The sequence below is a fragment of the Microtus ochrogaster genome, chromosome 2 (assembly GCF_000317375.1).
Source record: "Microtus ochrogaster isolate Prairie Vole_2 chromosome 2, MicOch1.0, whole genome shotgun sequence".
NCBI classification, from domain to species: domain Eukaryota; kingdom Metazoa; phylum Chordata; class Mammalia; order Rodentia; family Cricetidae; genus Microtus; species Microtus ochrogaster.
Window position 1 is genome coordinate 97,156,319 of NC_022010.1, and position 13,348 is coordinate 97,169,666.

Consider the following 13,348-nt stretch of genomic DNA (forward strand, 5'->3'; position numbering starts at 1 on the left):
GGCACACATGGGGCTCACCTGCAGTTGGCAGAGCTCGTACTTGCAAAGCTTCAGTAGGGATCATGTGACGAAACCGGAAAGGGTCCCACTCCTCATAGATTGACAGCCTGTGAGAGCCAACCTGCAGGAGAGAAGCAGCCCATTGTTTGAGAGCAAGGCCATCGACCTGGACCAGCTCCCGTGCTTTCTCCATCAGTGGCAGACTCGGGAACCCAGTGCAAGCCCAAGGAACATGACATCCCTTCATGCATTTCGGTTTCGCCCGCAGATGTGAGAGGCTGCATGATAAGATGTTGTGCAAATGGCTTTGCTAATTAAATGCAGAAGTGGAGGGGGTATCTCACACAAAAAATGAGGACACTAGAGAAGGGCAGAAGTGGCCTTAAGAGTGTTCTGCCTGCGGGAGGCTCCATGTGTTCTCACACGCATGCTCTGTCCATGAGCCTATCTGCCGGAGGAAGCCAGGCAGGACCCCTAGAGGGCTTCGGAACACTCACGAAGGAGGGAAGAGGCTTTGCTGACAAGGGTGGAACCATGCAGACACACGTGAGAAGCAGACAGAGGCACTTGGAAACTATGGATGACGTAAGAACACTTACAAGTTTCTTCTTCTGCTTGGAACCATCCTTATACACGAGGACCACGGCAGTTTTGAAGACTGCAAGTAAAAGATAAGAAAAGCAGTCAGGGTATGAAATGCACGGGCTTCCCAACCTTGACTGTGCCCACTTAGGGCGGTACTCTACAGTGAGTTAGGAGAGCACAGAGATCCCCGTGCCGGACGGCCACCCACCTGGACCGCATTTACCACACCCGAAAGTCAAAGCCTGCTGGGGGAAATGTTTCTGCCTTTAATCTAAGTAGAGAAAGCCTAAATAAATGGAAATTCCCTCTACCAAAAAATAGGGGAGGAAGTTAGTTTCATTATTTTAAGGTTATAACTTAGCTGTGGGAACTGGAGTAGCTGGAGGATCAGTGCAAAGGCCTCTAATAAACTGCTCAAGGTTATTTGAATTTATGCAAATTAACCCCTCTCTATTGATCCTCCTCTATGTCTAACCGCACGGTGTTTATAATTCAGGAACTACATTCTTTTGACCTAAGGAAATGAAAATGAGTCAATGAAACAGAATATAACCCCAGTTCTTCCCAACAGCTACAAAAGAGTAACTACTACACTAACTAGAGGGAGGGGCTCCGGGAAGTGACAGGCACAGGGATCAGCCACTGTGAGTACCGTCGGTGCTCCTAGAAGACAGGCTCTGGAGATGTTTTGTCTTCTCTGACATCTGAGCATAGCTAGAAGGCATCTGAAAAGTGGGATCTGGTTTCCCCAATTCTGCTGCCCCAACACCCGGAGAAAGTCTTATTCTCTGAGCCTGAGGAATGGTCTAGACGTGTGGGAGCTGGAGGAGACTGTACATCAGACATGGATACTGATAACTTCCAGGAATGGGGCACAGGCTCTGAGCCTCTGCAGACCACCGCAAGTACCTGGCTGACTTGCCAAGTTGCATCAGGAAGGACAGGCTTCCTCTGTGAGAATACGAGCACTCTGCGTGCCTCTTCTATGCGCTATGATATTGCACAACCCCTTGACTACGGCCTTGAGCCCTAAGATTTCTGGCATCCCTTGACAGCCTAAACCACAACTGCCTCTGTGTTTGAATTTTACATCACCAGTCAGTGCGTCAGTGCCCATCCTGTGAGGCAAGGTGCTGGTGGAAGCCAGCACCCACTTTGGAAGAATGCCATGCTATGTCCTAAGACTTGAGGTTTGAACCAAAGCCAAAGGGCAGCCAGGCTGCCATCTAACGCTGCCTGCTCAGGAGTGTTTAACCTGCTTCCATCTCAGCAACGCCTCCTTACTTCGGAAGGTGTTTCTTCTTAGTTCTGCTCAGCTACTTGAAATCAACACAACTGTTACAGATGTCCCCTTTAATGAACTCATCCAGGACTCATGAAAACACAGCTCACGGCCACAGTCAGACTTTTTCATAATCCTAATTTTAATTCCTCCTCCTCTCTTTCTTGATTGTTACTCTGGAAAAGAATTCTGAGGACTGGTGCGCTCGCTGCTAACCACAGAGCCTTTCGAGGGTTCTGCCCCACAAACCAAAGCCCAGATCCGGTGCGATCTGGTGTGCTAAGCTGGAGAGAGCAGTACAGCCGGGCACTAGGCTCAGCCTCTGAGGCAGCTACTTGACACTGCCCCTGCCTGTAGCTAAGGAAACACAGCAGGGGAATGCAGGGTACTCTCTGAGCCGCCCACAGGACAAGTGTCACGAATGTCCCATACCTTACAACTGGCATCTTCTACACCATCTTCCTGCTACCTCTGTGTGGTGACACTGCCATCTCACCCAGCCTTATCAGCGATGCCGGTTTTGGGCTATTCCATCATATATCCCATGTTCTTGGTCCAGAGACCTATGACTTCTACACGGCTTCCAACAGAAAACTCTGCCAACCCCTTACCTTCTCCCACTCAAATTATTTTCACTTTCTAAATCTATCGTTTCTAACTATATGAAATCTGTAAAGCTCAGGGACAAGACATAAAAACATCCTAACGGTGTACTCTGGCGCTGCCAGACTCAAGCGGATGGCTGATTCTCTTACTTAGTGCCCCACGACCGTAAGGAGCAGTAAGGAGCATGAGAGAAGAGTCCCTCTGCAAGTCTCAGAACCACAGGCGATATTAAAAGGAAGCAAGTCCTACTGTCTCCCTAACACCACTATCAAACCTCCCAGTGCCCTAAAATACCTCAGTGCTTCCTGATGCTGTGTCCTCCCTGTTTTCTTACCACATTCTTTTTTTTTTTAAACCCGTGGTTATTTTTAATGCAATGTCTTCAAGAGCTTCAGTGGCTCCTCAGAAATTTGAGGAATATCAGTAAATATTTGTATCTAACACTGGCTTGAATATTCCTGGGCAGTCCACTGGAGAATTATATCCCGGAATGGAAGAACATTCGGTCAAAGAAGCAGTAAGCAAGCACTTGCTTCTCGAGCAAACATCATCAGGGGAGGGGATGGCCACAGCTAAATGTTCTAGCCCAAGCCCTCTAGGGAAGGCTAGGGATAAAACATACCATAAAACAGAAGCAGGGCTGCTAACCACCTCATGTTCAGGAACAGCCCTGCAAGAGGACATATTCACAGCCACACCGGGCAGCACGGCTGTATCTTCTGAACTACGCATGTTTCCCAGTACGTTAGCTTCGCTTTCCTCCCTCAGAGGCATGAGTCGAGTACTCGTGAGGGACCTCCACCTGCACCCCTGAAATTGCCTCTCAAAACGAACACAAACACATCTACTTTCACTAGTATTAACATGATGGAGCTGTCCCTGTCAACCCATAGAGACACCAGTCACAACAGCACTTCAGCTGAGAGATGGCCTCCTAAATCTCAGCATTACATAGAGCAAGACAGAGCCAGGGAGGAAACGAAAGATCCAGGATGTGAGGTCTCGGAAACAGTTTGCTCTGGGGTTTTCATTTGACCTTTCTACATTTACTGCCCATCCATTAAAGACACAGGGACTAGCAGGTAAAATTATTTTTAGAATAAGATGTTTTAAAAAAAAAAAAAAAAAAAACCTTCTGTGCCCGTGCAATCCTCACAGCCATGCCTCCCAGCAGCTGAGAAAAAAAAAAAAAAAAAAACCTTCTGTGCCCGTGCAATCCTCACAGCCATGCCTCCCAGCAGCTGAGTGTCCACCACACGGAACCCACTCAGCAAGCAGGCTTAATTTATATTTGTTTATATTTATTTGGGAGAATTAGCGGTTGAAGCAGTAAGCTATAGTTAGCTTCATTGTAATAAAACATCTCTTGGAAAAGGAATATTCTTGTTTGGAAAATGAGTCAGCCGTTTCCCATCCTCGGCACCCTCTTCCGACACGTACCAAAAGCTGCCAGTTCTGGCTCCTTTTTCCACTTTCCCAGAGAGGCAGGCGGGTTCAGCCAGATGACAGCCGTGTGCAACAGCAGGTCACCCATGCTGAGATCTGCGACCTGCAAAACAGAGACAGGGCGTGCTTATACATGTAGGACTGCATGCAATTTTAAAATATGGCAGGCCGATATCCACTATAGTTCGTGAACATGCTGTTCCTAAAAACACTTGCTTAATATGGACACTTAAATATGGCTCCACAGCTTTCTCCTGTCATTCCACAATGTGTATGAATCAAAATAGCAGGCCATCTGCTATAAATACAGACAGATGGCTTTGACTCGCCATAGTTTAACCTTATGTTTCAACTTGCAGGAAGCTTATTTAGACATTTCTAAGTGAACATAGGTTTACCAGGATATAATCTTACTTTAAGTTTAGAGACATCCAGTACGACATTTATTAAAATACATGAAGAAAAATTTAAAACATGGAAAATGATATATCACATTTTAAAGATACTTTCTTAGTGTCAGTAAACACCATCCCCCACTTGAAGCTGCAGATATCATAATAACCTAGGAAGGTCAAATGATGTCATACATTTGCCTTGTTTGACCTGGAAACAAAATGATGAAATTTTAATGAAATTAACTCATATGATACACCCAAGTTGGAATAGGAATCTTCATGATTACCAAAAGCTACATGGGGTACACAAACACACACACACACACACACACACACACACACACACACACAGAGTTCTTATTTTGTCTTTTGTTCTATGTTTGTCTGCCAAAATTTCAGGAATGGGATGACCACAGGGTGTGAGCCAGGGTTCACATATAGCAACTATGTGAAATCCAGTGTATAAAACTAAAGCTCTTGTAGCCAATGAAGAACTAATGGAATTGGTGGTCAATGACAAATAGCAGAGAGTTACACCAGTGAGTTACACATTCAGGAAGTAGCAGAATCAAATGAGTTTTCCTTTTCTCAATTCATTAAAGAAAACCTTACTTCACTTTAGAAGGGAAAAAGTCAAATCAGAAGCCTGAAGAATGGACAATGACCTCCTCAGAGACCATGTGATCAAATGCTATAACCCTGCTCTCTTCAAGGTCAAGTACTAAACACTCAGACAAGGGGTTCAGTCTTAGACCCTAATGGACAGAATGAACCAAAGAGGCCAATGGCAGCCCTGTGCTTACACCTGACAGTACCGTGGTTCTTTCAGTTGCCAGTGATCAAGGAAGACCTGAAAGCACTCAATGAAAAATCCCCACAAAGAGAAATTCATACACTTTAAATTGACAAGCATCCCAAACAACACGATGAGACCACACCCTCTCTCTTCATCCTTCCTGAGACTTGAACTACCCAGAGGACCCATACCTATGAGGTGCTTGCCCATTTATCACTTAGTAGCCATCTTGAATATCAAATCAGCTGTTATTTAATAATGGCTACAAAGCCCAAGAGTAGTGATGCTATCAATTTTGATATAAAAGGCTAATGTGCTTCTTTCTCATTCAAAAGACAAAAGATTTCAACTTAACTGGAGGGGCGGGAACCACAGCTCAACTACCTGTGGAACTGTGAAGAAGCAAACTTCATTCTAGTTTTGCTGGCATGTCAAAGAGCAAAGGTGCGGTGAGTGCACAGTTAACATGGGAAGGGTGGTAAACCAGTGTGTAACCAGGAGCAGTGAGTGCACAGTTAACATGGGAAGGGTGGTAAACCAGTGTGTAACCAGGAGCAGTGAGTGCACAGTTAACATGGGAAGGGTGGTAAACCAGTGTGTAACCAGGAGCAGTGAGTGCACAGTTAACATGGGAAGGGTGGTAAACCAGTGTGTAACCAGGAGCAGTGAGTGCACAGTTAACATGGGAAGGGTGGTAAACCAGTGTGCATGTAGAGGAAAGGAAGTGGGGTATCCAGGGCTAAGTTCCACCCTCATTCAGCTGCTCACCATTTCATTTCCAATGGACAAACAGCTCCCATGACATTGCTACATAGGATCTCAAGGTGCACCTACCGTTTTTAGGCAGAGCAACAACCTGGCAGCCTGCTCAACACAGTACAGCCTCATTTGCCTTCTCCAGCCCCCAAAGCTAGCCGCACTGTTGGACAGTAGCTCCGTTGGAACTGAATAGAGGGACTGCCTCCCTTGATGGCGGTTATAATAATTACTGCAATTATTACTGAATCATATCATTGCCAAGGGTAAAAATATTAAGAGATCATATTAATATGCTTATAGATACTGAACAACACACATCAACCAAGCCCCCAGGACACCTGCAGCTAAGGGAACTCGTCTCTGTCATCCATTCGCCCATGCTCCTCCCAGTGAAGAATGTTGACAGATGTGTCTGTCCTGCCTGGCCCCACAGTCGTTCAGTCCCAAAGAAACACACATTAATCATAAACTAATTGGCCTATTAGCTCAGGCTTCTTATTAACTCTCAATCTTATATTAGCCCATAAATCTTGCCTGTGTTAGCCAAGTGGCTTGGTACCTTTTTTGCAGACACTTGATTATAAATACTGCTGAATTAATCCAACATATATGTTTTAAAAATGCCTTGATATTAAAAAAATAAGTCAAAAAATATGTTACTGTGGAGAAGAGGATTTGCTTTTGTTTCCAAAGGAAATGAGAAGCTCTGGATTCAATCTAAGTTAAGAAAAATCAGGTTTGATCAAGGAAGAACACCTAAAAAATCTTCGGTAGAAATGGATGGTCCACATGTCTGAGTTCTGTATCCAGAACAATTTCAAGACTGCTGCCTGAGATGATCAAGCCTCACAGGATACTCCAGTCAGGACTTGATCATAACTCTAAACTTTCTTTAGTTTCCCAGAAGATTATCAGTGCCCCCAACCAGCAGGAGGTAGCCTGGAAAATTATGTCCACATTCCCCAAAAATGGATTATGGATATTTTTCTTTGTTTAGAGTGTTGGTTACAATTTGTATGGATAATGATCAGGAAGAAAGCTAAACAAAGGAGATTCCATTCAGAGTTTTTGTTTTGAAAAAAAACAGGGGGAGGGGTGCTGTGGGACAATGGTTTTACCCTATAAAGATTTGTTTCTTGTACTTGTTTAATAAAATGCTGATTGGCCAGTAACCAGACAGGAAGTAGAAGCGGGGCAATGAGAACAGGAGAATTCTGGATCAGTCTACAATCATCACCCAGATGCAGAGGACGCAAGATCTGACTGCCTCACAAAAAGAGGTACCAAACCATGTGGCTAGCACAGACAAGAATAATGGGTTAATGTAAGATGTAAGAATTAATTAATAAGAAGTCTGAGCTACTAGGCCAACCAGTTGATGATTAATGTAGACCTCTGTGTGTTTCTTTGGGACTAAATGGCTACCGGATCAGGCAGGACAAGAAACCTAAGTCAACAGAAGAAGATAGACATAATCAAATTCTCTAGAAATATGTTCAGATACAGTTTTAGATAGTTTGTTTTTAAAAAAGTCCTTGTGATAGGTTGTTCAAACTATTTCCTCCAGGAAACAAAATTGTGTGAGTGTGTGTGTGCATGTGTGTTTGCATCAATGTGTGCGTGCGTGCATGTATTATTGTGGCATATACGTTACTCTGGTATGTATATGATTGTGGTGTGTGTATGTGATCTGCGCGATTGTGGTATGTATGTGTATATAGCGTATGTATGTGTGTATGGTATGTGTAGTATATATGTGCATGGTGTATGGTGTGTGTATGTGTGTATGTTGTGTGAAAATGGTGTGTATATGTGACATACACCTTCTGTCACGTGATGTTCTAGTCTATCCTTCCAGTTTATGTAGACTCTACATCCCTGCCCTTGTGATTGGGGGCATGGCCATGATTTGGTTACTGGACTTAGTGTAGCACATCTCTATCAGGCCTCAGGAGCTTCTACAGACCTGCCTTGAATACCCAAGACAAAAATCTGGATCCACAAACCTCAAATGGGTGCTAGAAGGAAGTCCTGAAGGGCATGGGTAAAAATGGACAGCTATAACCACTGAGATGCCCTCACAGTTTCCACTTGGCAAAGGTAACAAGAAGCCCAGGGCTATTCCCACTGCCCAATTGCCCTGCTTGGGGCATCTAGAGTGGATTCTGCTAGGAGGCGTGCATTAATGGACTAGCTTACCTTACTGAATCCGGCTATTGGAGGCTCTCCTTTAGGGGAAATATGCCCACAGTTACTTCTAATTTGCCGAGCGAAAGTGATGTTTCACAGGGCCCAGATAAATCCCCACACACAACGAATAATGTGGAGGACTATGAACACTGAAGGTTCAGGCTCATCGTGACATACTTGCTTTGTCTCGTGAACATATCTACCCCCAGTGGTGCCCCAAGGGAAGCTGGCTATAAAATGGGACTCAGGCAACCCTCGAGAGGGTGTGGACATTTCAGCAAAAATCTGCAGACACTGACCAATATTCCTAACCACTTATAAGCCTGTTCACAATTCATCCTAGGTTTTCACAGGATGCTGCCAATAAAGGGGACTTCCTGGATCAAGAATCAACCCTGTGAGACTCAGAAGAGGACCTATGCACCCTCCACCCCCAGTTGCCTGCCATAGCTGAATTACTGTATACTGCTACAGCAGTATGTATGCTTGCCAGTGACCTTGGCATGAACCCCAAGGCTCACTCTCCCCAGGTTTTATTCTTGTAGAATCACAGAGAGTGGGAGCCTCCAGCTCCTGATCCTCCTAGTCACCCTCCTGGGAGCAGCCATGTGGTACTGGACTTGCTAACCATGCCAGCTGTGGTTTGAAACTAGAGAGTTTTCTTCTTGCCTTTTTATTATATTTAGGGAGAATTAAAAATGATTATCATAAATATTCTATAAAAGAAAGAACAGACATTCCAGAAGAGCAACATTTCTCTTTCCTAAACCCTAAAGATAAAATCATTGTCTCTAGGCTGGGGACACTCGTGACCTATTGTTCTATCTCATGGGGCAATGCCCTGCCTCAGTGGGAAAGGACATATCCCCTGCAGCCACCTCCCCAGGCTCTTAGGTCCTAGTGCTGCGCACTGTGCTGAAGCCATCCCAACTCTGCAAGGTGGGGGCGGCAGATATGCAATTATGCCCAGTCTGGAAGTGGCTTTCACGGACTTCCTCCAGCCGCAGAAAACCCACTGCATGCGTGCATCCTCACATGCTCTTTTTCACATCTCTGTACCGTTCTGGCTTCATTGCCTTCTAAATGTTATCTTTTTGACAGTTTGAAAACACGTTCGGTTTCACCGAGGATGCGTACTTGAGCCTGGGGCTAGGCACTCACGGGTGGAAGGGGAGAAGTGCTTTGTGGAACTGTTCTCAGACCTCCAAACACTGTGGTATCCACACCCACACCCCACAATGTATGTAAATTAACACACCGAGCAGCTGGATAATGGTCCTTTGTCTAGTGAGGAAGGCGCCTTGTGCAGAGCGAGCAAGCCGACTTTACCAGCTGTGCTCCCATAGCCACCGCAGGGGCATGCGCACGCTCCAGGTCCCTCAGGCGGAAGCATAGTGCAGAATGGAATTCATCAAGTGCCAACTATCTGGCCGGGACTAAATAAATGATAGATATTCTAATCTGGGGACTCAGAGTCACCCTTCAGTGGCATTCACAGAAACAGCCCAGCCTGGGTATGGGCACTCACTTCTACATGCAGCATGGGTTAAGAGCCATACTGAATTTTGTGAGACCCCAATGACAAAGAGCGGAGCATCAGAAACATGTCTGCTCTACCAAGAAAAGTTCTGGGGAAAATAAAAATACATGGGTAGCCTTGAGCATAGCGGTCAATTCAATGCCTGGGAAGCAGACCACGGGGTGTGCCCGTGGAGGATTGAACAGGTGAAGGCAGCCTCAGGAAGTGTCCCAGGGGCGTTATCTTAATCACCTTGGGAAGGGCCATCTTAATCGTGAGCAGAGATCCCGGACTGTGTGAAATGCAGAAGGCAAGCTGACCGCCAGCATGGATGCACTGCTCTCTCTGACTGACACCACAATGCAGCCAGCTCCTTCACACTTCTGCACAGGGACTTCCTGCCACGGTGGACTTACCCTGAATGGGAGCCAACTCAAGCCCGAGTAGTTCATCAAAGCGACAGGAAAAGAAGTGAGGAGACATGGGCTTCAAAGACAAGAGTCCCACTGGTGCGTGGAAGTTTCAAGACTGAACCATCCCATCTCCCAGGAACTCCTCAAGACAGACGGTAAATAATTCAAAACAGCTTTAGGAAGTCCCTGAAACTGGCCAGATTTGTTAGGACCCTCCCTCCCAGAGTAAGCAATAAAGACAACCAAGAGTCACTCTTAGACAAGCCAAGATGCAAAGATTCTCAGACCAGACCTGCTGGCAGAAACCAGCAGAGCTGTCTGGAAGAGGTTTAGACCGGAGTCACTTGGGAAGGACGCTCTCCAACCTGCGGAGCTGCCTGCAGTAATTCCCAGCTGTGTGAGCTGTCACCCACACGGGGTGGGCCTTGGTAATGCAGCTGTCTTTGAGTCATTTCTGCTCCTGTAAGTAAAGCCTCGCCCATATTCCCGTAAGTAATCCCAGTAAAACTCATTGGTTCACCAAGTTGGACTTGGGAGGTATTCATGCTTTGGTCTGTCTTGGGCTCCTTGTCTGGGGTGAGTAGGCGTATGCTTCATCTTCCCAAGAAAAAGTCCTGTTGCACAACACCCACTAGAGAAAACAATCACAGGTCCTGGGCCCTCATGGTGACAGGAGAGAACCAACCCAAAAGTTGTCCTCCAACCTCCACATTCTTAGGGTGGCACCTCCCACCATAATCAAGTAAATAAACGCAATAATTTTTTTGAGACAGACTCTCGCGTTTTAAACATTGTATGCAGAATCCCTTCTGTCAGATTCTCTCAGAGCTAAGGATGTGACAATGGTGCCCAGGGAGACAGAAATATGGAGGCTGTCATCACACAGTTCAGCCATCTTTAGGAAAAGAGACATAGCTACGAATACAGATCTGCAGAGTCTCTGTAGCTCCAATGGAGACAACTTTCCCACACATTGAGTTTGGGGGTACCTCCTAAAGAGAGAGCATCAAGGCTGAGCATGGTGGGAAGGGGGCACCTCCTAAAGAGAGAGCATCAAGACTGAGCAGTATGTGGGAGGGGGCCTCCTCACCTCCTTCTTCTCTCCTGTCTGCTCAGCAATCAGCTGGTCAAACACGGCCCCAAACTCCTCATGGATCTTCTGCATCTCATTGATGTGACTGGCAACCTTGTTCATGGTCTTGATGGCCACTAGAAGAACACAAGCATTGAAAAGGGGGCTGTGCAGAAGCCAGGCTGGGGCAGGTGCAGTTGAGGCATGGAGAGGCCTGGGCAGAGGTGGGGATGGGGTGGGGGGCGGAGGCAGGAGGGAGGGGATGCTCACCATCCAGGTGGTAGTGTTCCTCGCTCTCCGCGTCAGTCAGTGCAAACAGCTCCCTGAGCAGAAGCGGGTACTTGAGGACCCTCTGAATGGGTTTGATGAGGTAAGACTCCAGTGTGGAGGAGTGTTGCTGCCTCGGGTTCTGGGCATCTAGGAACGCCTTGAAGGCTGTGTCCGTCTTGGCTGGAAGGGACAGAACACAGACCATCAGAGTGGCATGCCCCAGTGACTCCTTTCCCACCTTGTCTCTCTCACACTTGTTCTGAATCCAAGGCTTCTTTTTATAGGTCTGAGCACAGCAGGCTCGGGGAGAGGGAGGAGGTCTCTGCTGAGGCACACGCTGGGTGGGCCTGTCAGTCATGTGTGAGTTTGATGGGGATGCACGCTAGTTAAAGGATTTCATGCACCCTCCTCGGATTGAGCATGACTTTCCACTCTGACATCCTGACTCTTACTGTCCTTGGGGAGACTGCTCTTCCCAGGCCTAGCCAACTCCTAAAGATAGCAAATGATTTGCCTGCAAGAATCAATTCGGAGTGTGCCTATCAGTTCCAGGAGGCGCTGACAGTCTGGTCCCCAGCTGCTACCTCAGTGCTCATTGCCTTGGGGCCAGATGTCAGACCACTCAGGTCTGCCACACCCCAGAGCCCATGCTATTCCAAGGGACCCTGCATGGCTGTGCCCTCCTCCTGAGACCCATGGATGACCATTTACAGCTATCATCTGATCTCTTAGCCCCACCAAATCAAACCTCCAACTGAAACTTCCCCCTGGTTCTCAAGCTCCCAAGCACTTAGCTGGGAGGACTTTTTTAAAACAGGTTTGGGGGGGGGGGGGCAGAACAGCATCCTGCAGCCTTGTTAAATTTGTTAAGTGGAGTGAGGCCAGGAGCCTCAGAATCATCTGCTCGGTGTCAGCTCGGTGCTACCAGCTGTTAGCATCTGGATGGTGGGAGTTGACCCAACAGAGACAGAGCATTGGCAAGCATCTTCTCCCCAGCCTCCTCTTCATCTGTGTTCCAGCTGGGATGGTGAGTGGCCCAGGAGAACCCACCAGGCTGCCTGGGGAAATGGCTAATGCCTTCCAGGTACAGAGCAATATTGGGGAGAGGCAAAATACATGAAAGCGGGGGATGGTACGCGCACAAGTGGCGTCACAGTGGACCCTGCAAGGCTCAGGCCACTGTGAACAGCCACTGGGAGAGGGGCTGCCCCAGTGCAGGCCTGCAAGAGGAAGAGCAAGCCCCTTCCTCTATACCCTGCCTTGCATGTTTCTTCTGTTTGTCTATTTTGGAGTTACGGTCTTGAGAAGAAATCAGTACACAAGCATCATCACTGCAGAAACAAACTCATTCTTCACACCCAGAACCCACACAGTCATTATGATAACATTTGTCCATCAGAAAGTAGATGCAGCCCTCCGTGGACTTAGATTCTTCATAACAACACCCGGTCTATCAGAGGAACCTGATAACCCATGAACGAATGAGCAATTTCCTAAAACTCAGTGGTTATTCATTTTTTTAAAAATATATCTCCATCCGCAAGTGGTTAGTAGTGTTAGATAATACTGAAGATACCATATAAGGGTGTCATGAAATGGTAAGGCCTTTAAACAGCACAGCAACCCTAGAAGAAGCTTGCATGGCCAATTTTGGAGCCCCTTGAAATCCTATTATGAAGAATCAAACTAGACACAGGGTCCTACGCCTCCAATCTCAGTACTCACGAGACAGAGGCAGGCGAGTCTCTGAGTTCAAGGTCAGATTGGTCTACAAGGTACATTCCAGGGTGACACTCCTTATCAAGAGAGGAGGAGGAAAAGGAAGGGAAGAGGGGAGGCTGCAGGAAGGAGAGGAGGAGAGGGTGGGGAAGGGCAAAGGAAAGGAGAAGGAGGGGGAAGAGAGAGAAAGGAGAGGGAGGGGATGAGGAGAGGGGGATCAGATTCCACAGGTTCAGCTCATGATCCTTCTTTCAAAAAGTAAAAAAATCTTTTCTTTTTTTTTTTTTTTTTGGTTT

At 46.8% G+C, this 13,348-nt stretch overlaps 1 protein-coding gene across 1 annotated transcript in view; it reads right to left on the reverse strand.

Annotated features, from left to right (window-relative positions):
* Tiam1 (T cell lymphoma invasion and metastasis 1) overlaps nt 1-13,348 on the reverse strand; it is a 377,147-nt gene that overhangs the window by 11,729 nt on the left and 352,070 nt on the right. The window contains exons 22-26 of the mRNA XM_026787829.1: nt 11,334-11,513; nt 11,082-11,200; nt 3,914-4,022; nt 600-658; nt 19-121 (exon numbers count right to left, since the gene is read on the reverse strand). Of these exons, the coding sequence (XP_026643630.1) occupies nt 19-121; nt 600-658; nt 3,914-4,022; nt 11,082-11,200; nt 11,334-11,513 (570 nt within the window). The remainder of the gene's footprint in view (nt 1-18; nt 122-599; nt 659-3,913; nt 4,023-11,081; nt 11,201-11,333; nt 11,514-13,348) is intronic.